The following is a 22,141-nucleotide window of genomic DNA, read 5'->3' as shown; positions in this document are numbered from 1 at the left end:
TTCTCTGGAAAATTGTGCCACCTTTTCATCTGTGTGCAGGTAGTAGGAGGGTCTGTGGCATTTAGAGAGCCTCTTTCTGCAGGCAAGGCTCAAGTAAGCCTTAAAATAGCTAACAAGGCTGTTACTTGTTGATTTTTGTACTAAGACTATCTCACAAGTTTGTTACAACAAAGAAATAATGGACCAAACACAAATTTCCAGACAACCACTCACTCTCACATCCTCATCTATGGCCAATTTAGAATCACCAATTATTCCCACACAGAAAGGCTGAAGGTTCATCAAAAAAAGCTTTGTGTTGTGAGTTGATAGTGTTAATCACTACTGTTTTATTTTATTTTTTTTACTACAGGGCAAATATACTACAACCTTCAGGTAAAACAAGTAAATGTTCGTATTTTCATGTGCACAAAAAAGTTTTGGATTTGTATCTTTATTTCCACCATGTTTTTAAAATAGCTTTCAACATCAAACAATAACTCCAGCACTAGCTTACATGACATGGATTTTGAAATCCTTTCTGTATCAGATTAGGTGATTTTGCTCTTTAAGAAGATACATTGAACCCCAACCATGAACTGGATTATGGTTTTCCAAGTTTCACAAAAGTCTTTAAGATACAGTTTTGGAAATGCAAGGTTAGTTTACAGTAACATTACACTGAATAAAACTGTAAGGGCTAATGCTCATTATCATTCCTGATGGTCCCTTGTTAGCTAAATTTGGTTTTTCATAGCTTATCAAAACCTGAGATAGTATTTTAGTAATTTGTTCATTCATTGATTAAATACCCTCCAGCTTCTTCTTCCACCTGCCGCTGCTTAAGAGGATCTCAGCATGCTGGCACTTCAGATTTTCTAGTTGTTCCTCCAGGTGGTCAGAGGCATCCACGGTTTCCTCAAAGTCCTGCAGCAGGACCCTGTTCCCCAGCAGTCCACGGCACTCCTTTAGCCTCAAGTTGTGTCTGAGTAGGCGACTTTTTTCTTGCTTGATCCTGGTCAGGAGGTCCCTCTTCCTGGCCAGCATGGTCTCCAGCTCAATCAGCTGCTCTCTTTCCGCTTTGATCTCCATCTGGTTCCAGTCCACCTTCTCCTTTATATTTGACAGGATCTGTCACACGAGGGACAACAAATATCATTGCTATTGCTTTTAATGAAAGAAATCTGAACCAATCTGTACCTATGTATTTGTCAGCCTACCTCCAAGCTACTGCAGATCTTCTTCTGCAGCTTTAGTGATTCCTTATTCTGCTTCTCAGCTTGTTTTTTCTGCTCTAGCTTCTCAGCCTGCAGCCGCTCAAACTGCATCTGTAGAGCATCCCCGCTGCGTTCCTCCCCATGGCGGAGCTCTGCCTCCAGCCTGCAAACCTTCATCTTCAACTTGATGTGCTTTATGCGCAGCTTGATCAGCTTGTCCTGCCGAAGCTGCTCAGCTTGCAGAAATGCCTCCACTTTGGCTTGAGCTACTTCTTTACCCAAGCTTCCACTTAGCACCTTCAGAGCTGTATCCCGCTTCAGTGCCATCAATGTTTGCCATTCATTTTCCACCTGAGGATGAAGATGCGACAAGTTTTGATTGCACTTACAGTTTAGGTCCCTTAATACCAGAGCTATATGCACAATTTTGACCAGGATTTGTCCTTCAATGCACATATTAAGCAAATATATAGGACTGCTTTTTTACATTTGCATAATATTTCTAAAATTAGAAACATCCTGTCTCAGTGCGATGCTGAAAAGCTAATTCATGCATTTATTACTTCAAGCCTGGACTATTGTAATTCATTATTATCGAGCTGTCCTAAAAGCTCCCTGAAAAGCCTTCAGCTGATCCAAAATGCTGCAGCTAGAGTACTGACAGGGACTAGAAAGAGAGAGCAGATTTCTCCCATATTGGCTCATTGGCTCCCTGTTAAATCTAGAATAGAATTTAAAATCCTTCTCCTCACACACAAGGTCTTGAATAATCAGGCTCGATCTTAAAGACCTCCTAGTATCACCCTGAACCCTCCGTTAGTTATGCTTCTATAGGCCTAGGCTGCTGGGGAAGTTCCCATAATGCACTGCGTGTTTCTTTTCATTCACCTCTTTGTACTCTCTTTATACACCACTCCACATTTAATCCAGTGGCAGTGCCAGGGGGGCGCTAGGGGGTGCTACAGCTCCCCCTGGAAAAGTCATAGCACCCCCGTAGCACCCCCCCAAGAAAAGTTTGTGTCTGTGTGTTGAGAACTTAAAGAGCAAATGATCCTTCATAGCACCCTCAGTAAAATGCTACCCCCCCCCCCCCCCCCCCCCGCAGGAAAATATTTCTGGAGCCACTACTGGTTTAATCATTAAATGGACTAGTTCTTATATAGCGCTTTTCTACTCAATCAGAGCACTCAAAGCACTTATACAACATGTTTGCATTCACCCATGCACTCCCATTCATACAAGCACTTCCATCATTAATTAAGCTAAGTGCTTTTTTAATTAACTAGCATTCACACGCATTCATACTCCGACAGAACGGTCGGAGAGCAACTTAGGGTTAAGTATCTTGCCCAAGGATACATTGGCATGTAGCCTGGAGTAGCCAGGATTCGAACCGCTGACCTTCCGATCAGTAGGTGACCTGCTCTACCTACTGAGCTATTAGTTATTATTAATCTCTGGCTCTCTTTCACAGTGTGTCTTTTGTCCTGTCTCTCTCCCCTCAGCCCCAACTGGTCGTGGCAGATGGCTGCTCCTCCCTGAGCCTGGTTCTGCTGGAGGTTTCTTCCTGGTAAAGGGGAGTTTTTCCTTCCCACTGTCACCAAGTGCTGTTCATAGGGGGTCATTTTGACTGTTGGGTTTTTTCTGTAATTATTACAATATAAAGCGCCTTGAGGTGACTGTTATGATTTGGTGCTATATAAATAAAATTGAATTGAATTTTCAGCAAAAGTGTCAACAGATTTCTACTTAGTTTCAAGTTATATTTAACAAATTGTCTTTGTGCTTGTTCCACTGCTCACATAGAGCTGAAAGCAGTGTCTGCACAGTTCAGTATGCATTTCACATCCATTCAGCTCCCCTGCATGTCTGCATGTGTGGATCACTTGTGCTCCTTTTCCCTGGAGCATTGGAGGCATCATTTAAAGCCTTTTAAAACATGTTCTCAGATCTAAAATGTCTCCAAAACATTAAATGTTCTATACTAAACAGGTAAAAAAAAAAAAAAATGCAATAAATAAATACATTCTTGTTTGTATTTTTACTCTGCTAAGCTCTGTGGGACTGATTCAATAGATTTTAATTGACAGTGATGGCAACAAAAACAACTGTCATCAGATTTTGGTTAAATTGCAGCTAAATGGATTGTTGTACTGAAATATGTGACATTAATTGCCCACCCCTCCCCCTTATGTATGCCGAAGTATAAACACCACTAAAGTCCTATTCATTTTTTGTTGTGGACAGAGTTATGTAACACACACATAGCTGGAACATTTCTAAAGCTCAAACACTGACCCAAAGGATGTTCAATCCCTGAAAACCACCTCTATAGATTACTTGTACAAATGATTAAAAGATGCTTTTTTTACCATGACTGAACACGGTGCTTCAAATTCAGTGATGTGAGCTGCCAATGATGGATGGAACCTAAACATTTAGATAATCAGAAAAGAGAATCTGGGCCTTAAATTAATACATACATATGAATGATGTTTTGATGGCAGTGGAGACTAATGGGTACCTAGCCATGCAAAAAAAAAAAAAACATGATTAATTGCATACCAAATTTCCTGAAAGTTGAAAAACGAATTTTCATTTAATATTTTTTTTTTCCTTATTGAGTATTTTTCTACAAAAGGCAAGTGACTGAAAAAACAAAAAACAAATAAGCAGTTAATATATTCTGGAGCTTTTTATTAAGAAATATTTCAAATTTACTTACTTTATTCTGGAAATTCTGTATCTTTTGAACTGAATACTAGCTTTATTATTAATAATTTTTATCTTACATGCACTGATGAATCCTACAGGTCTTTTTATAGTGCTGTGAATTAATTAAGTTTGTAATATATGATATGTCAACAATTTTGAATTTTATATTTACTAATTTCTATTTGGGATCTGGAGAGTTCTTTATTATTTACATAATATTAAAATAATATTGTGAGTTAATAAGTCAATCACCTTTATCTGTAGGCACTGCATCAAAGAGGATAACATGACTGTTTTTGGGGGTGTTTTTGGAATATGCCAAAGGTCAGCAACTTACCGTAAATAAGCACAATATATACAAAAAAAAAAAAAAAGAAAATCTCAAAATTGATACATTCCCAGGTGTACCTGATCATTGGTTCAATTAAAAAAAAGGAGCCCTAATTTCAAGAACTGAAAACCCCATCTTTGGTAGTGTTATAGAGGAATGACTGAACATTGCAGCAAGGTGACTACAGTGTGTCCTGTAGTGTGGGGTACTGGCTCAGCTGCACAGTTCCAGTTCATTCACCTGAAAACTTACAACACTACTTGAATTTCTTGAAGACCACTGTAAAGGTGAAGGAGTTAGGACTGGCCTTAAAGGCACTGCGGTTGATGCCATGTATATGTCTATTTCATGGTGCACCGACACAGTTTATAAGTGGAATCAAAATGTGGTAAATGGCATTGCGTCACAGGCAAAACCATTAATGGAAGCCCTTCTCTTGTGCCGTGTGGAACGAAGCTGACTCTGCCCATGCAGTCTGAACAACAAAGTTGAAGAAATCTAATCTCGGGGAAATGGATGGGGGGGTGGGGGTGGGGGGGTGATGCTTTATTGATAGCTCTTGAGGAAACCTGGAACATGGAGCTTCTCTTTTTACTTCTGGCTTAAATCTCTTGTGGCTGTAGTAAATGCGGCTAACCTATTGTCCCGTTTGGTCTAGAAGAGGCCTTCCGGTGTAGAACAGACTGTGAAACTTAATTTAGGTTATGCTGTGTGCCCTATTTATTATCCGGTTATTACAAGTGTCCTGTCGTGATGGGAAGGCAACGCCACAGATGAATTGTGCCGCTTTGATGACATGCTGGAGAGCCTTCCTGTCCTGAATAGAAGTTCCCATACCACACTGTGATGGAGTAACACATACTACTAGTTCAATACTAACTATTGTGTACTCCCCCACTCCCTGCTTTAATTTTCTTTTTGTTTCATTTTCCTCTTCTATTTTTTGTTTTTAATAATGTGCTAATGTGAGTGTCTTCCTGCTGTTGTTTTGTAAAGAATTACCTAAAAATTCTGCTTTGGGTTCTGAAGCTTTGTAATGCTTCAATGTCAGCGAATTTCCGTACAAATATAACCAAACAAATATGCTTGTGTGTGTGAGTGTGTGTGTATTTGCCCTTTACCCTACGCAAAGAGTGGATCAGTTGCTCCAGGTCAAACACACAGAACTGCGATGTTGATAAAGGCTGAGTGGGGAACAATTAAGTGTGAATACGCCCTGAGCCAACCACTGATTAGTAAAAAACACTTTGGGAACTGATGACCTTTTGAATTGTTCTGTCTGAAAGCATAAAAGGACAGAGATTAAAAAAAAAAATGTAATGAAATCGGACCTGTCTCATTTATTTAAATTTGTATTTATCTCTTTTTCTGTTTATTCTATAAATGAAACAACAGCAGCCACGTCACCTTATGTGCACTTCTGTAACCTACCAGATACAGAGGGAGACTGAAACTTTAAGTTTAATCCTTATTGTGTAATTGCAATTATGAATATGAGATATAAAACTGTGGTTCAATGTACTGTATTTTTTAAAGCCCTTGTACAAAACCCTTAAAACACCACCAACCTTTTCCAGCTTCTCCTGGCACTGTAGTCTCAGGTCCTCTGCCTGATGCTGGGCTGCCTCTGAGTCAGCAGAGAGCTGCTGCTTCAGGTCAGTGAGGGTATTGATGCACCTCTCGTACTCCTGCAACTGCCCTGTCACAAGCTTCTCGCTCTCCATCTGGGCTCTGTCCCCAGTCTTCTTTAAGTATTGCGCCAGTTTCATCTGCAGCTGGCTGCTATTATACTTGGCTGTATCTCTCTCCTTGCGCAGATCCAGGAGGAGCTGCCTGCATTCTGTGTACTTTATGCTTACTTTGTGCGCACATGCAGCAATGGTTCCTTCTTCATCAGCCTCTTCCTCTTCTTGTTGCACAGGACGGGAGCTCTCCAAATCCGGGGTCTCATGATAAGTGCTGTCAACCTCTTCTTTGACTTTATTCATCACATCAAAGTCAGTGCAGAGCTTATTTTCACTGTTTGTTTCTGGTTCATGTGTGGCAGCTTCTTCAGCAGAGGACTCTTCTGCGACTTTCCCGCTATTAGACTGCTTTTCTTCATGGTCTGATGGAAGCTCTGAGACGACTTCACTGTTATCTCCATTACTGTTCTCTTCTGTCTCTCTTTCACTGTGATTCTTCACCTCATTTTCTCCATGTCCGTCCATTTTTAAAGATTAAAAATAATAATTGCCCTAAGACTTGCTTTGGTAAGGCTGGCGCACTTTTGTGGTCAATGAAACTATTCGTTTAGTTTCGGTTGTCCTGGAAACTAAGCGCAAAAGCCAATCAGGCGCCTCGACCCATTCTCATGAATATTAATAAGCAGGATGTGAGTAGCTCGCGCTGCAAGGCTCGCGATACGCAGGCGCGAAGGTTTGCCTCCAACAACAAGAAGCAGACGCCAGGCAAGATGGCCGACTTGGGGAAGAAGTACTGCGTTAACTGCCTTGCAGATGTTACAAACCTTCGGCTTCGCTGCACCGACTGCCCGGATATCGAGCTGTGCCCAGAGTGCTTCTCAGCGGGCGCAGAAATCGGTAATCACCGGAGATGGCACGGTTACCAGCAGGTCGACGGCGGTCGGTTCTCTCTCTGGGGTCCAGAGGCAGAAGGAGGGTGGACCAGCAGGGAAGAGCAGTCGCTACTCGATGCTATCGAGCAGTATGGATTTGGAAACTGGGTACATCACTTTTTAAGTTATTTAATTGACCTTTATAACTCTCGATACACACGGCAGTTTCGTTGTGTTTAGTGCCTAGAAAATGGAAATAATGACAGAAGTCTGGTAGTGGTAATGTTAGAATAACATTCATGACCTTTAAGGCAAAATACTTTTTTCTTTTCTCTTCGTTGTAAGCACTAAACATTGATAAAATTGGAGCGGTAATTTATTTTTAGACTTGCCATTCAAAAGCGAACAACACTCGCAAAAGAATAATGTGAGAATAGTGTTATATTTTACTTTAAGAAGCGCGAATTACTAACATCCATCCATCCATCCATCCATCCATCCATCCATCCATTCATTTCTTCCGTTTATCCTTTTCAGGGTCGCAGGGGGGGGGCTAGAACCTATCCCAGCTGTCGGGCGAGAGGCAGGGTACACCCTGGACAGGTCGCCAGCCTGTCACAGGGCCAACATTTAGACAGACAACTATTCATACTCACATTCACACCTATGGGCAATTTAAAACCAACAACTGACCTAACCCCACTAAGTGCGTGCCTTTGGAGTGTGTAAGGAAACAGAGGTCCCGGAGAAAACCCATGCAAAAAGAATACTAATAATTATAAAAACTATATAAACATGAGCTTTTATAATTGCAGAGGACACAGATAAGTAATGATAAAATACCAAGTTAAGTATATTTATTATAATTGGAAGCTAAACTAAAACTTTTATAATTCCGAAAATTCAGCACTAGTGCAAGTATTGCGGGCTTGAAACATGCACAATAAAGTGTATTATGATATGTGTAATATGAATACTTCAGAAGCCATCATGAACCAGAGAAAGTTTTTGATTGATAGATTGACCAGTGTTACGAATTCCAATGCATTTTTTCTTGAACAGCTAAATTAAGTCTTTCAGCAGTGCTCTCTTTCATCTCCTAGTGTAAAATGTAATGGTGTAAGCTCTATTGTGTCCTATTAGTAACAACTTCCTGTTTGTGGTCTTTCAGGAAGACATGGCTGCTCATGTCGGAGCATCGCGGACTCCTCAGGAAGTTATGGAACATTATGTCACCATGTACATCCATGGAAACCTGGGGAAGGCCTGTATCCCTGACAGTATTCCAAACCGGGTGACTGACCACACCTGCCCTAGCGGGGGGCCCCTGTCACCCAGCCTGACCACTCCGCTTCCCCCGCTGGATATCAGCTTGGTTGAGCAGCAGCAGCTGGGCTACATGCCACTACGTGACGACTATGAGATTGAATATGACCAGGATGCAGAGAAACTCATCAGCGGGCTGTCGGTCAACTATGACGATGAGGATGTGGAAATTGAGATGAAGCGTGCGCATGTGGACATGTATGTGCGTAAGCTCAGAGAACGCCAGCGGCGTAAGAACATCGCCCGAGACTACAACCTAGTACCTGCATTTCTGGGCCGAGACAAGAAGGACAAGGAGAAGGACAAAACAGGAATGTTAGGAGTGGTAGGAACTGCTGCTGGTGTGAGTGGGGCAGGAGCTGGTGGTGGTGCAGTTGGATCAGGTTCCATGACAGCGTCGGGATCAGGTCCCCTCCCGAGTACACCTAAAAGAAAAATCACCAAGGAAGAGAAGGAGCAGCGGGTGAGACTGCGGGCGCTTTGCCAGTTCATGGCCCATAGAGAATTTGAAGAGTTCTTTGAGAACATGCATAAAGAGCGAGTCCTGAGGGCCAAGGTGCGCGAGCTGCAGCGCTATCGACGAAATGGCATCACACGCCTGGAGGAGTCTGCTGAATATGAAGCAGCTCGCCACAAACGGGAGAAACGCAAGGAAAACAAAAGTGTGGTCACCTCGAAGCGAGGCAGCTCAGGAGGAGGAGGGCTTGGTTCCGGGATGGGACTCGGGGGTGGAGCTGGAGGCGGAGGAGGTGTTACTGGAGTACTAGGGGTTGGAGGTGGAATCAAAGAAGAGGGGAAAGATGGTGAGTTCGCTGCCATTGAAAATCTGACGGGCTTCGAGCTGCTGTCAGACAGAGAGAAGGTTCTGTGCAACTCTCTCAACCTCAGCCCGGCACGCTACCTGACTGTCAAAACCATCATCATCAAAGATCACCTACAGAAAAGGCAGGGCATTCCTGCCAAGAGCCGAATGCCCAGCTACCTGGACAAGGTTCTTAAGAAGCGCATTCTCACTTTCCTCACAGAGAGCGGCTGGATATCCCGAGACGCCTCTTAGCAGTAAATTGTTGCTCAGGAAATTCTAAGCAGATAAGCTATAAGCACCGGAGGCAGAACAGAACTACTGGTTTTCACCTTTTTTTTTCAGGAGTGACCTTGTAAATATGTACTTTGAAAAGAAATAGGTTACCCCATTGGGGGAAAAAAAATTCATATGAAGTTAAGGAACAAAACTGTCTATATTTTTGCATTTGGAAAGGAATATTGATTAAGACAGCTGTGTGGGTTCACAGTACTTTCTGTCTGAAATGTTTTGACAAAATAACTGCAGTTTTCATTGTTGCAGGTATTACATAGAGCTGTTTTGGTGTTGTCGCAGCAGGTTCACTGAGGATAGAAATAATGTCATGAATGCATCTGGCAACAGGGCAAAAAAAAAATTCATGCTGAAAAGAAAAGGAAATAAGAACATTTGATTTGATGATGAACTTTTCCCACATTGGTGGCTGCAAAATGAGGTGAAGACCCAGGGTTTGCCCATAACCTGGCTTGATTTAGGGCTAGCTCACTTAGATGGCCTGATATTAGTCAGAGCCAGACCAATATATGGGTTTACTTACAGTTACAGTCAATATCAGCATATTACAGATATACTGGTATTATCCTACATGTTTGCAGTTTGCACCAAAAACTGACTATAATAATGAATACAAAAATACCTTTTTCACTCACATCATAAAAAGATATTAGAAGGTACTTTAAAATGTTGTCATTATATAGTTTGTCCACCAGAATGCCGCTTTACTTCATTCATTCTTTACTCTCTGGTTATGTTAGCCTGTCACTGCTCAGTTAGATATGCTGCAGCTGGTTGATTAGTGGTTGATATCAGGGTATCACAGATGTCTTGGTTTTGCTGTATATATGTTCCCCCAAATTTACTAAAGACTGATGCGGAACAAGGTGTTGGGGTTAATTGAGAACTGTTGTCTTTAGGGTTTTTGCAGGAGAGTGTGCGCCAGCTTCCATTCTGTACAATCCTCTCCGCACTGTCTGTAGCACATGTAGCAGAGTAGAGCCTAGTTTTACATTGCTGGATAATTGGGGGGGGGGGGCTATACCTTCATTGTCCCTTTCAGCGTAACTAACATACATGTGTATATATTTATATAAAAAAATATTGGCCAGTATCTCAATATTGGATTTTTTTTTTAATTCCCTAAATGTGGGCCTCAAAAATCCACTAGTGGTCAGACGCTAATATCAGCAGTGGCACATATGTTTGACCAATAAATGAAAAGAAATGCCAAAGATCTAAGAAATCAGTCAACACTATAGTCTGTCCACCAGAGGGCACCGCCAGGCTTACTTTTAAACTGTAAAATGTCCCACTCAGAACATATCTTGGTTTGATAACCAAATTTAAAGGATCCTGGTTTAAAAAAATGTTACAAGTTTAAGTTAAAAATATCTATTGATGTCTTCTATTTATTTTAAAGACACTGAAATCCCAGCTTTAAATATTTTCTATAACATGAGGTACTTATAAATACCTCATAGAAAATAAAAGTGGAGTGATTTGATCAGATTTGATTAACTGTGTCAGCAACCCACCAATCATTGTTGTAACCTGTTTAGTTTGCCAAACAAAATGTGTGAGGACTGTGTGGGTTTGGCTTTCAAAACTTTGGTTTAACGGCATGTAGTGCTGTTTCAAATGTTTTCCTGTCCACGTGCTACAGTACAGACGAAGGACTTTAAGCAATGGTACCCAAATACAAGACTGCTGTTGACTAAGTGAACACAGAGAGCTAATACAACACCTCTATGTTCCACATTATTTAAGGTTCCACAGTATTGTAATCTTACAGCTGACCACATCACACAGCTTCCCAACAAGGCTATTGGCAGCCTGTCTTTAGGTTTTCACTTCATTTTTAACTTCACTTTGACTGAAAGTAGAGGCAGGACAGTGACTCTGGTAACTTGTTTTCTTTCTTTTCTAATGCCATTTTTTGGGGGGGGGGGCAAGCTGAGCATTAGTCATGCTGCTGTTTAAATGTAACTGAATTTGCTGTCATTTCAAAAAATTAAAACGCAAGAGGCTGTGTGGGTGTTACATGTGCTGCAAAATTCACTCTTCTTTTCTGTATCTGTTGCTGATTTAAAGTTTAGCTTTCAGGATGGAGCGGGGATAGTCATGCAAGGACATTCTTTTTTTTTTTGTAGTGTTGCTTTAAAAGTGGAGCATTGCCCTTATTTTTTTTTGTTTTTTGTTATAATGTAGCATCTAAGAACTTAAGCTTCTGCTTTGAGCTTGAGGATCATTTATGCAGGGTGTTAAAGCTCCATATAGTTAATAAGATTCATCTGGCCAAAGGAGCTTCATTATATTAAACGCCAGACCTGATTTTATTGTTGCATTTCTTTGATTGTCAACAAAATCTCATGAAAAGATGCTGACAATCATTCAGTGTCTCATACTCACAGATAGTGTGTGCCTGTTGCACTGGTGAGTACATACAGTCCTAAATACATAGTCCTCCTATCACAAGTAATGCTAGAGTACCAAATGTGTATTAATCTGCAGCAGGAAATAGTCCCACTTATTTACAGTATGTAGAAAACACTGAAAAATTCATTCAAGCAGATTTCTTTTATCTTACAGATATTATTGCCGGGTCCACCCCAGTACATTATGCTAACCCACTGCTAACACATTCCTAATGAATCTAAATGTGTTGCACTGTAGTGGGTTTATGAGCATTGTGTTGATTTTGTAAAACACAAATAAGCATTTTTCAGAACTTGTGGCCCAGTTTTCTCTTGGTGATGGTCTGATCATTGTTTTTCTTTGTCACCATTTCTTCTTTTTTTTTTCCAGTCTCAGTTCCAGATTTTTCCAAAATGGTGTGTTTTGATATTAAAGTCTCAATGTAAAATTTGGGAATTGAAGACTTTTGTTTTGTTCTCAGTGGGGAAAATACTTTTTATAAGGGGGATTTGATTACTTTACCAAATGTAAATACTTTTATAAGATAAATTTCAGGGGGGCAAAAAGAACTATGCTGACCTGTGAAATGTACAGTATTTTGTGTCATGGAAATTTTTATAGCTTTTGTAATTAAAAAAAAAAAAGTGTTTGGATTGCAAAAAAGAAGCATTCTCCGAGGCTTTGGTTCTACAGATGGCATGCTGTCGAGCTGTCCCAAATCTTGTTGCCCGTCTCATTATTTGTTTTACTGTTCTGTTACTTTGCTGTTGAAAATGACAAAGTATCTGTGGAGATGTATTAAAAGTGCAAATACTTTATCATTCTAAATGGTGGTGTTTCCCTTCCAGTGTCAGTGGATGTGATTTTTTTTTTTCATGTATAAACAAACGCAAAATGCCAGATTTTGTTGTGAGAATCACAAAGAGAGACCTAACTTCCACCCCAGGGCAGTGTGTAATGAGGTGACAGGTTTCAATGATCCTTTTCACTATGACTGGAAAAGAAGAACTGATTTAATTTTAAGTACTGGAGTTTAATTTTAAACTAGTTGTATTTCACTGTTTTCCTACTTCACCGCTCTATACTTAAGTACTTTTACTGCAGTGCATATATCTAATAATATTTACTTACAGTAGTTACTTTTCACATTTACATTAATATAAAACACTGATGATGCAGTACAGGCTAAAAACCTCTGTGTCGCTTGGAGCAATAATGTACAGTAAGTAACTAATATGAGCGCTACTTTATATTTTAAACACACTTAACAAACCAATAGTGCAATTTACATGTACTCTGTTCTAAATGAGGTTATTGTGTATAATGAATACCTTTTGGTAATTGGTTCTCATACTTTTGTACTTAAATTACATTCTTTTTAATGCAAGATTGACTAACATTTCCATGCTGGTATCGCTACGTGTGCAGAAAAACCCATGTTTAAAACGTATTTATTTATCGGACAGCATTTATTTTACAGATTTAGCTGATATTACGTTTTGTAGTTAAAAAAGTGATATTTTTATACACTGCTAAAAAAAAATTAAATGAACACATAAGATCTCAGTGGGAAAAATGCTGGATATCTAAACTGATATGGACTGGGTCATGTGTTAGGAGCAAAAGGATGCCACATCATTTGATGAAAATGAAAATTATCAACCTACAGAGGGCTGAATTCAAAGACACCTCCAAAATCAAAGTGAAAAAAATGATGCGGCAGACTAGCCCATTTTCTGAAATTTAATTGCGGCAACTCAAAATGGTACTTCGGTAGTTTTTATGGCCTCCATGTGCTTGAATGCATGTCTGATGTCGGGGCATGCTCATAATGATCCTGGGAGATCTCCTCCCACATCTGGACCAGGACATCACTGAATTCAAGCACTGAGCTGCAGCCTGCCAGCATCAGAAGGCCAAAAGTTTTGACAATGACACAAGTACTGCTTTTCACAAAGTATGCTGCTTCGTTTTTATGATGGCAATTTGCCTACACTCCAGAATATTAGAAAGAATGATCACATGAATGTCAACAAAAGTACCTGCTGACATCATTTCAGTGATACTCTCGTTAGAGATCACTCTGTCGTGCTGACTGAGTTCAAATGGTTCTTGAAATCATTGTTCTTCCTCTTTTTACCATAATTACCTGCAAGGAAACGTGTGCATCATTACTTTGCATAAAAAGAGCTTCACAGGCATGGGTATTTCTGCTAGTAAGATTACACCTAAATCAACAATCCATCAGATCATCAAGAACTTCAAAGAGAGAGGTTCAGTTGTTAAGAAGACTTCAGCGTGCCCAAGAAAGTCCAGCAAGTGCCAGGACTGTCACCTAAAGGTAATTCAGCAGCTGATTGGGGCACCACTGGTGCAGAGCTTGCTCTGCAATGGCAGGTGTGAATGCATCTGCACACACAGTAAGGTGAAGGCTTTTGGAGGATGGACTGGTGATGAGCAAGAAAGCAAAGAAGTGACTTCTCTCCAGGAAAAACATCAAGGACAGACTGATATTCTGCAAAAAAGTACAGCGATTGGACTGCTGAGAACTGGGGCAGACATTTTCTCTGATGAAGCCCCTTTCCAATTGTTTGGGGCATCTGGAAAAATGATTGTCCAGAGAAGAAAAAGTGACTGCTGCCATCAGTGCTGTGTCATGCCAACAGTAAAGCATGCTGAGACCATTCATGTATGGGGTTGCTTGTAATCCAAGGGAGTGGTCTTACTCATGATTTTGCCCAAGAACAAAGTCATTAATAAAGAATGATACCAAATCATCTTCCAAGAGCAACTTCTCCCAAACAACCAAGAACAGTGTTGTGAAGAACAATGCCATTTCCATGCATGATGGAGCATTGTGCCATAAGGCAAAAGTGATAACTAAGTGGCTCAAGGAATAAAACATTAAAAATTTGGGTGCATGGCCAGGACACTCCCCAGAATTTAATCCCATGTAGAGCTTGTGGTCTTAAGAGGCGGCTTGAAACACCAAAATCCACAAATTCCAACAAACTCCAAGCATTGATTATGCATGAACGAGTTTCTATCAGTCATGATTTGGCCCAGAAGTTGATTGACAGCATGCCAGAGTGAACTGCAGAGGTCTTGAAAAGAAAGGATCATCACTGCAAATATTGACTCTTTGCATAAACATAATGTCATTGTCAATAAAAGCCTTTGAAAATTATGAAATGCTTGTCATTATAGTTCAGTAAACCATAGAAACATTTGACAAAAAGATCTAAAAACACTGAAGCAGCAAACTTTGTGAAAACGCATACTTCTGTCATATTTCTCCCATGTTGGGTTCTCTTCATTGGCTCCCTGTTAAATCTAGAATAGAATTTAAAATCCTTCTCCTCACCTACAAGGTCTTGAATAATCAGGCCCCACCTTATCTCAAAGACCGTATAGTCCCATATCACCCCAACAGAGCACTTCGCTCTCAGACTGCTGGCTTACTTGTGGTTCCTAGGATACTTAAGAGTAGAATGGGAGGCAGAGCCTTCAGCTTTCAGGCCCCTCTTCTGTGGAACCAGCTCCCAGTTTGGTTTCGGGAGACAGACACCCTCTCTATTTTTAAGATTAGGTGTAAAACTTTCCTCTTTGATCAAACTTATAGTTAGGGCTGGATCAGGTGACCCTGAACCACCCCTTACTTATGCTGCTATAGGCCTAGGCTGCTGGGGGGGTTCCCATAATGCACTGTTTCTTTTCACCTTATTTACTCTGCATTTAATCATTAATTTTTATTAATCTCTGGCTCTCTTCCACAGCATGTCTTTTTTTTTCTCTCCCCTCAGCCCAACCGGTCGCGGCAGATGACTGCCCCTCCCTGAGCCTGGTTCTGCTGGAGGTTTCTTCCTGTTAAAAGGGAGTTTTTCCTTTCCCACTGTCACCAAGTGCTGCTCATAGGGGGTCGTTTTGACTGTTGGGTTTTCTCTGTATTATTTTAGGGTCTTTACCCACAATACAAAGCGCCTTGAGGCGACAGTTTGTTGTGATTTGGCGCTATATAAATAAAATTGAATTGAATTCCCAAAACTTTTGGTCACGACTGTTACATCCGAGAGGTGTTCTACTGGATTTAGGTCAGGTGAGCTTGAGGGTCGCTCAGCATCAGTTCCTTCATCCTCCAGGAACAGCCTGCGTATTCTTACCACATTAGGCCAGGCATTGTCGTTCACCAGGAGGAACACAGAAAAAATATCAGTGGCCCCCACCTGTAAAACCATTCCTGTTTTAGGGGTTGTCTCATGCGCCTGTTGTTCATTTCATTAACACCAAAGCAGCTGAAGCTGATTAACAACCCCCTCTGCTTTTTGAGCAGTGATTTTTTTTTAATTGAAAAAAAAAAAAAGCATATTTCCCATTATTTGAGACAGCAGGAAATCATGTTTTTGCCCAGCACTGTTTTCACCTGCTGCACATTTAGTGCTCACTGATGTGTTTTAATGGGACAGCAAAGGCAGCTATGGCACAAAGATAAGTCAAGCTTTGAATACACTGATGGTATATAAGGACCTTCTCATTTAGAATTTCTACTCTTACTGGGATTATCTCTTTTTGACGTAGTGGCTGCTGCAACCCAGAATAGCTCAATATTCTTATTTTATCAGCAATGGTACTATCTTTTGTCATACTGCCATTTAAGGAAAATCATGCTTTTGTTTTGAAAGTTTGGGGGAATTTATAAGACTGTATGTTATAAAATTTGGATGTAGCCACTGTCACTGGATAGTGAAGTCTCTATGTAAGGGACATCCACATAGGAAGCAATTCCCTTGTTGCACACCACACTGCTTTGTGTCAGTTTAGCACCAGTGGACATTCAAGGTTGCCTAATATTTATCACCATATCATATTAACGCTCACCCCAAAGTTGAAAAAGAGTTTAATTTAGGATCTGCCCACTTTGTGTTGCCAGCAGTTATTTCCCTTGTCGTTTCTCCAAGTTACTGAATAACTGTGGTTGCTGCTAGTTGCTTCTTGTGTAGACACCCTCTTTAATGTCTCTAGCTGAGGCTTTTGGGCATCATCATCATCCTGGTGTTTTGTAAATGGATGTGATGAATAAAAGTGTGGATCAGACTGAGGAGCTGAGGAACACTACATGGTAAACTTGTCAGTAAACAGTAAAGCTCAGCCTGCTTTGTCTCTGTGAAATTAGTGGCTGAGACCGTAAACTCATTGGCAAAGTGTTTACTGAGGTCACACTGTACGCTGGAGCCACCACTAGGGACAAACAGAGACTACAGCGCGTTGTGCACTCTGCTGAGAAGGTGATTGGCTGTAACCTCCCATCTCTCCAGGACCTGTACACCTCTAGGACACTGGGGCGTGCAGGTCGGATCACAGCCGACCACTCTCACCCTGGGCACAGACTTTTTGACCCTCTCCCCTCAGGCGGGAGGCTACGGTCCATACGGACCAGAACCTCCCGCCATAAGAACAGTTTCTTCCCCTCTGCTGTTGGACTCATGAACAATTACCCTAAGACTGTTACCACCACCCTCCACAAACGCTGATGACCCTATGTCTATGCACCTGTCTGACTGCACTGATGTACATATTAGTGGAATATAGTCTACATTCTTCTATCTTTTAATTAGTCTCTGCACTGTATATTTTGTAATTTTGTAATATTGTGCTATAGTTATAGCTCTAATATCTCTGTATATTTGCAATTTGTATACTTGTATATTGTCTTATAGTTTTTATACTTATTTGTTTTTTTCTGTAAGCACGAAGTACCGCAGCAATTTCCTAATGCTGTGAACCTGTTCACCCATATGGCAATAAAAACCTTCTGATTCTGATTCTGATTCTGTAACATAGTTCTTTGTGGAATTAGAACAGCTCCCCCTGCTGGCCACTGAAAACAATAAGGCTTTGAGGCACTTCACCTATGGCTTCACTTTTCAGACCTGGAATCCATGTCCATCTTTTTAATAGTTTATGGAACACGTGAAGTTACAGACTTCATGTGATAATAAAGAAAACTGAAGGTCTGGAATTATAAATGAATAACACATTAGTCAGAATGGACATTAGAGATAATTATATCCTTGAAAACACAAAACGCTGCCCTGAGTTTGGACTCTGAATTGGCTGTATGAGCTGCCTGCACCTTTCATTTAATGCACTCCATTAAAGATGTGTATAAAAGCCAAACACTACCACAACAGGGATTTCAAAATTGTCCAGTTTATTCTGATGCAATGACAATTTGGACAAAGGTCCACTTTCAGAATTCATCAACTCCACAGATAAAGGTCTGTTCACCACAACTTAGCCAAACTGAGACAGCGATGTTACACTGGCTGAAACCAGAACACCAGACCTGATCACATCCACAAGACCACGATTATTTTAACATCATGGCTTTGGGAAGCCACCATCAGCACAGAGCAAAATGTCAACCTATTATTTCCTCCAACACTATTCTCTCACTTATTCACAGAACGAACTCAATTATTATTATAACTGTTATTAATATTAGCACTGAAGTCTGGAATGATAACAGCATTACAAATGTATTTTATACTTCATATATGCCCAAAAAGACTTGCAAGGAGGGGTTCATGATCTCACCTGATTATATTTTTCTCTGTCAGATTTATGGTTCTGAGAAGAGACATAAAAGCTCTCTGCCTGTGAGCTGCTGATGAAGGAAATGACTCACTTGACTAATGAAAAACTGAAAATTGACCAAAAAAAAAAAATCCTGTTCCAGAGATCTTACAGATGTTAAAAACTGTTGTATATTGTCCAGATACAAAGGTCAGCTGGGTTCCCCTTCTCATTGAGGCACCTTAGTGTGTGTGTGTGTGTGTGTGTGTGTGTGTGTGTGTGTGTGTGTGTGTGTGTGTGTGTGATGTGAGGACAGATGTGTGGGAAGCAGGTGGTTGGGTGCCTTGATCAGTCTGCTGAGCCTCAGGTCAACCATCAGCCAGGAAAGAAATACTAAACCCACTCGATTACACACTTACAGTGTCAATTCTAGGGAGCTTTAGCTACACCCACCAACGCTGGCCTGAGGGTACGACCATGAAGCTTGTAGCCCACTTTGGTTACTATGGCAACAGTGCCAGGCTCTTTACCCTCAACAGGGGCGTGGAAGAGGGCCTCGTGTTCATAGGGATCAAATTTCTGGCCGTCTGGGTTGAGCTTGATGAGGCCGTGCTTGGTGAACACCTTCTGGATCTGGACCTCTGTCATCACCAAACCATCATACAGGTTCTTCAGGTGAGGGTTCTGACTTGTCACCTCCTCCTTGGGGACGCTCTCTGTGGCCTTCTCCAAGATGTCTGCAACCTCCAGCAGGTCCTTGCAGAAACTCTGGATCCCTGGTGAGGGCAAGATGTTGGATCATTATTCAGCCTGCACCTTCATGTTCTATCACAACTGTCCTTCCAGGTTTTCAACAACTTCTATGCACCATCAACTCTCTTTTATGGAGCTAAATTGGGGCCATAAAGTTTGTTCAAAAAAAAATTTTGAGACTGAAAAATTATTTTGAACCCCCAAAAAAAATTTAAACAGGAAAAAAGTTTTGCAACAGAAAAAAAAAAAAGTTTGAAAATGAAAAAAAGTTTTGCAACTGAAAAAAAAAGATGTGAAACTAAAAAAAATATATATTTCAAAGCTTCACTTCAGATTCAAGTTTTTTTTTTTTTGCACTTTCAGATTTTTTTTTCCGAGTTCAAACTTTTGGCCCTGTTTTGGCGTGGAGGGGGCGGAGCCTCAGATAACGGGGGTGTGGAATCATGACTGACAGCTCAACACAGCGGCTGAACAACGTAGTCCCAGCTGTTGCATTCAGGGACCGTGGGAACTGGAAATGTCTTTAACGCATCATCGATATTCTATATGTATGTGATTGGTTTTGAAAGATAACATGCTTCACCGATACAAGCAGCTTATGTGAATACACGACTCGAATCTCAGAGGAAAAAATATGATCTTGACAGATTTGCACAGCATTTTAAGCCCGTGTTGGAGATTTCCCATGCTCTCAAAGTAAAGCAGAAGCCTCGTCTTCACAGACATATGCTAGTCCTCATCTGCGGGCACTATCAGTGATCAGGTAATAAAAAGAGATGGAGGGAAAACCGACACATTCACTGTTGATACCTGAGCAGTTTACAGAAACAGCATGACATGGACCGTGTCACTGCTATATGTTGGCTAGTCCGCTATATTGGAAGTGGCAAGTCAGCCTTAAATCAATGAAACCACATGCAAACTGTTGCCATATCACTTTGTATAATCGGTGATCTCTGAGCTTCTGTGCTGATATCATTCAACTAGTGCGCTCGTGTCTTCAACCTGGCTGCAATGGCAACAGCACAACACACGAGGTTACACCCACACACAAAAAAAGAAAAAAAAAATTGAAAGGCGCATGACTGACAAATGTCACCAAAGCAGTGGCTTGTGCCAGCAGCTCTGACGTCACTTCTGTCATTTTGCGCCATTCGTCAGGGTGAGCAGAGCGAGCATAATGCCCCATTAGGTGAAAACTGTGAGAGCTTAAATGGAAAGAAATCTTTACCATATAATTTTGCATCCTCTATCATCTTCTGACTCCTCGTCCTGAGATTCTCCGTGTCTGCTAACGCCCTCTTGTACTTTTCCTGGAAATATTGCAGAAACAGTAAGGAATGGTTAACTCTATCAAAATTCTGTGAAAGCTTTAATCACTCACATTTGTAAAGCACCTTTAAAAAGGCAATATTGTTCTATCACTAATACTATAAAACTCACTCAATTGAGCTAAAAAGTGGGGAAGCCTATAATCACATGCATGTATCGCTTGTCTAACTAATTGGAGAGGGAAAAGCACATCAGCACATTTGAGAAGGAGAAACCAAGACTTTGTAATTTTTACTTTTTAAATGATGTAATATAAATTTATTTGCAGCAGTCTTCAGAACAGTAGCAGCTGTAAGTGTAAATCCAGCAAAGTAAAGAAAACATTTACTAACATCAGGTAAAAGTGTAGCTGAATGACCACAGTGAGCTGGAGGCCGGTCTGCAGCCCGTTCCGACTTACTGTCATGTCTTTGAGCTGCTCGTCCAGCTGGCTCTTCTCCTCCATCAGGGCCTTTTCTGCTGGACTTGGTTCTGGCTTCTCAACCTCCTCTTCTGTCCCATGGCCATTCTTCTGCTGGGTGGCCATGCAGAACAATCGTGGAGATGCTCTGGGTAGTAAGGACGTAAAAAATAACTCAAACATGTCTACATGCTTACTGCACAAATTTAAACTGGGTTACACTTTAGTGACCAATTTTAACAAGACCATATATGCACCATTGAGACTTAAATAGACATGGCCAAATCACTTTGAGTCAGTCCCAACTTGTGTTACTGTAAGCAGTTTGGTGACAGACACCTGAATAAAAGAGATGTAATACAAATGTTTCCTTATAGCATACAAGGGTATCATTTAAAATAGCACATTCACATTGTGTCCACATCTCAACCCAAATTAACAACATGGGCATTCTTTTAAGGGGGGGTGACCCACCTGAAAGTACTTTACAAGTTAAATAGTGTCCAGGAGTATTAATAAATATTAAAACCAAACTGGCAGGCGACTTGGATTTGCTGCCGCCATCCTTCATGCCAATCAATGGCGTATCACACACACATACATATTATATATATATATATATATATCCTAACAGCCAAATAGTAATTCTAATTTTGGTAGACTCGTTTCAAGTGTTAATAACAGCGTGTCTCGCCAGATGTCCGCTTCTTTCTCTAGCCAACAGGAATGCTCGGAGACGTGACACCAATCTCGGTTCACATATGAATGATTTAATGCAACAAAGTTGCAGTTAAACAACAGTGCGCGGTTTGTGTAAGGAAGGTATCAAATGCTGAATAACGAAGTGAAAGAGAATTCTCTGCATGTGCGTCGAGCCACAACATGAAAGTATATGTTGTTTTAGTATTTTGTAGTAGTATTTTAAAAATTAATTAAATAACGACAGTGACACGCGCGCACGCAATTTTTTTAAATTCCAAGGCCAATACAACGTGTGTAACAGACACCTGAGTCTTTAGTTTAGCGTGTACTACATTCAGGATATGTCATCATCCTCCAGTTTCTAGGCATTACATGCTAACGTTGTCACACACTAACACGGTGATTACGTTTTAACCACTATGTCACCAAACGCATATGTTTTTAAATCAAAAATGTAAAACGTTAACTATTAAGGCTGGACTATTTAAGGACTATTTAAGGCTGCAAAAGCTAACGGTGTTAGCCGGTTACTACCATGAAATGAAACCACCTGACCAATGCAAACCTAGCGTTACTATAAAACGCCCATGTCAGAGGACACAAGTCAACAATAAACACTCTTTACCTTGTTAGAGCAGGTGAAGCTACAAACGAATAGCTCTGTCTTACTGCTCTTACACACCAGCTCGCCATTTTCTAAATAATCTGCTGTAAAGGTAAAATCTCCTTGTAACACACGCTGATGGGACGTACAATCCTGCTA

General features: G+C 40.8%; 3 protein-coding genes across 3 annotated transcripts; 1 reads left to right on the top strand and 2 right to left on the bottom strand.

The window, feature by feature from the left end:
- Positions 1-412: 412 nt before the first annotated feature.
- cfap184 (cilia and flagella associated protein 184) lies at positions 413-6,729 on the bottom strand. The gene is made up of 3 exons (XM_030722807.1): positions 5,811-6,729; positions 1,200-1,547; positions 413-1,110 (listed from the first exon to the last, which is right to left on the bottom strand). The coding sequence occupies exons 1-3, from the start codon at positions 6,450-6,452 to the stop codon at positions 784-786; spliced, it is 1,317 nt and encodes a 438-aa protein (XP_030578667.1). The 5' UTR covers positions 6,453-6,729; the 3' UTR covers positions 413-783.
- Positions 6,642-12,406, top strand: tada2b (transcriptional adaptor 2B). Its single transcript, XM_030722806.1, has 2 exons — positions 6,642-6,967; positions 7,971-12,406. Exons 1-2 carry the CDS (start codon positions 6,698-6,700, stop codon positions 9,180-9,182), a joined length of 1,482 nt encoding a protein of 493 aa, XP_030578666.1. The 5' UTR covers positions 6,642-6,697; the 3' UTR covers positions 9,183-12,406.
- Positions 12,407-17,811: 5,405 nt separating this feature from the next.
- Positions 17,812-22,141, bottom strand: grpel1 (GrpE-like 1, mitochondrial). Its single transcript, XM_030722636.1, has 4 exons — positions 22,004-22,141; positions 20,677-20,824; positions 20,176-20,257; positions 17,812-18,967 (listed from the first exon to the last, which is right to left on the bottom strand). Exons 1-4 carry the CDS (start codon positions 22,069-22,071, stop codon positions 18,621-18,623), a joined length of 645 nt encoding a protein of 214 aa, XP_030578496.1. The 5' UTR covers positions 22,072-22,141; the 3' UTR covers positions 17,812-18,620.

Source organism: Archocentrus centrarchus (assembly GCF_007364275.1).
Source record: "Archocentrus centrarchus isolate MPI-CPG fArcCen1 chromosome 18 unlocalized genomic scaffold, fArcCen1 scaffold_23_ctg1, whole genome shotgun sequence".
NCBI classification, from domain to species: Eukaryota; Metazoa; Chordata; class Actinopteri; order Cichliformes; family Cichlidae; genus Archocentrus; species Archocentrus centrarchus.
This window is presented reverse-complemented; position numbering and strand designations above follow the sequence as displayed.

Excerpts from the sequence above, each read along its gene's own strand:
- cfap184 (XM_030722807.1), bottom strand. The coding sequence starts at position 6,452 with ATGGACGGACATGGAGAAAATGAGGTGAAGAATCACAGTGAAAGAGAG. Across the intron at positions 1,548-5,810 it reads GCCAGGAGAAGCTGGAAAAG|GTGGAAAATGAATGGCAAAC; the intron begins GTTGGTGGTGTT and ends CTTCATCCTCAG. Across the intron at positions 1,111-1,199 it reads AGATCTGCAGTAGCTTGGAG|ATCCTGTCAAATATAAAGGA; the intron begins GTAGGCTGACAA and ends CTCGTGTGACAG.
- tada2b (XM_030722806.1), top strand. The coding sequence starts at position 6,698 with ATGGCCGACTTGGGGAAGAAGTACTGCGTTAACTGCCTTGCAGATGTT. Across the intron at positions 6,968-7,970 it reads AGTATGGATTTGGAAACTGG|GAAGACATGGCTGCTCATGT; the intron begins GTACATCACTTT and ends GTGGTCTTTCAG.
- grpel1 (XM_030722636.1), bottom strand. The coding sequence starts at position 22,071 with ATGGCGAGCTGGTGTGTAAGAGCAGTAAGACAGAGCTATTCGTTTGTA. Across the intron at positions 20,258-20,676 it reads AGCAGCTCAAAGACATGACA|GAAAAGTACAAGAGGGCGTT; the intron begins GTAAGTCGGAAC and ends CAATATTTCCAG. Across the intron at positions 18,968-20,175 it reads AGAGGATGCAAAATTATATG|GGATCCAGAGTTTCTGCAAG; the intron begins GTAAAGATTTCT and ends TGCCCTCACCAG.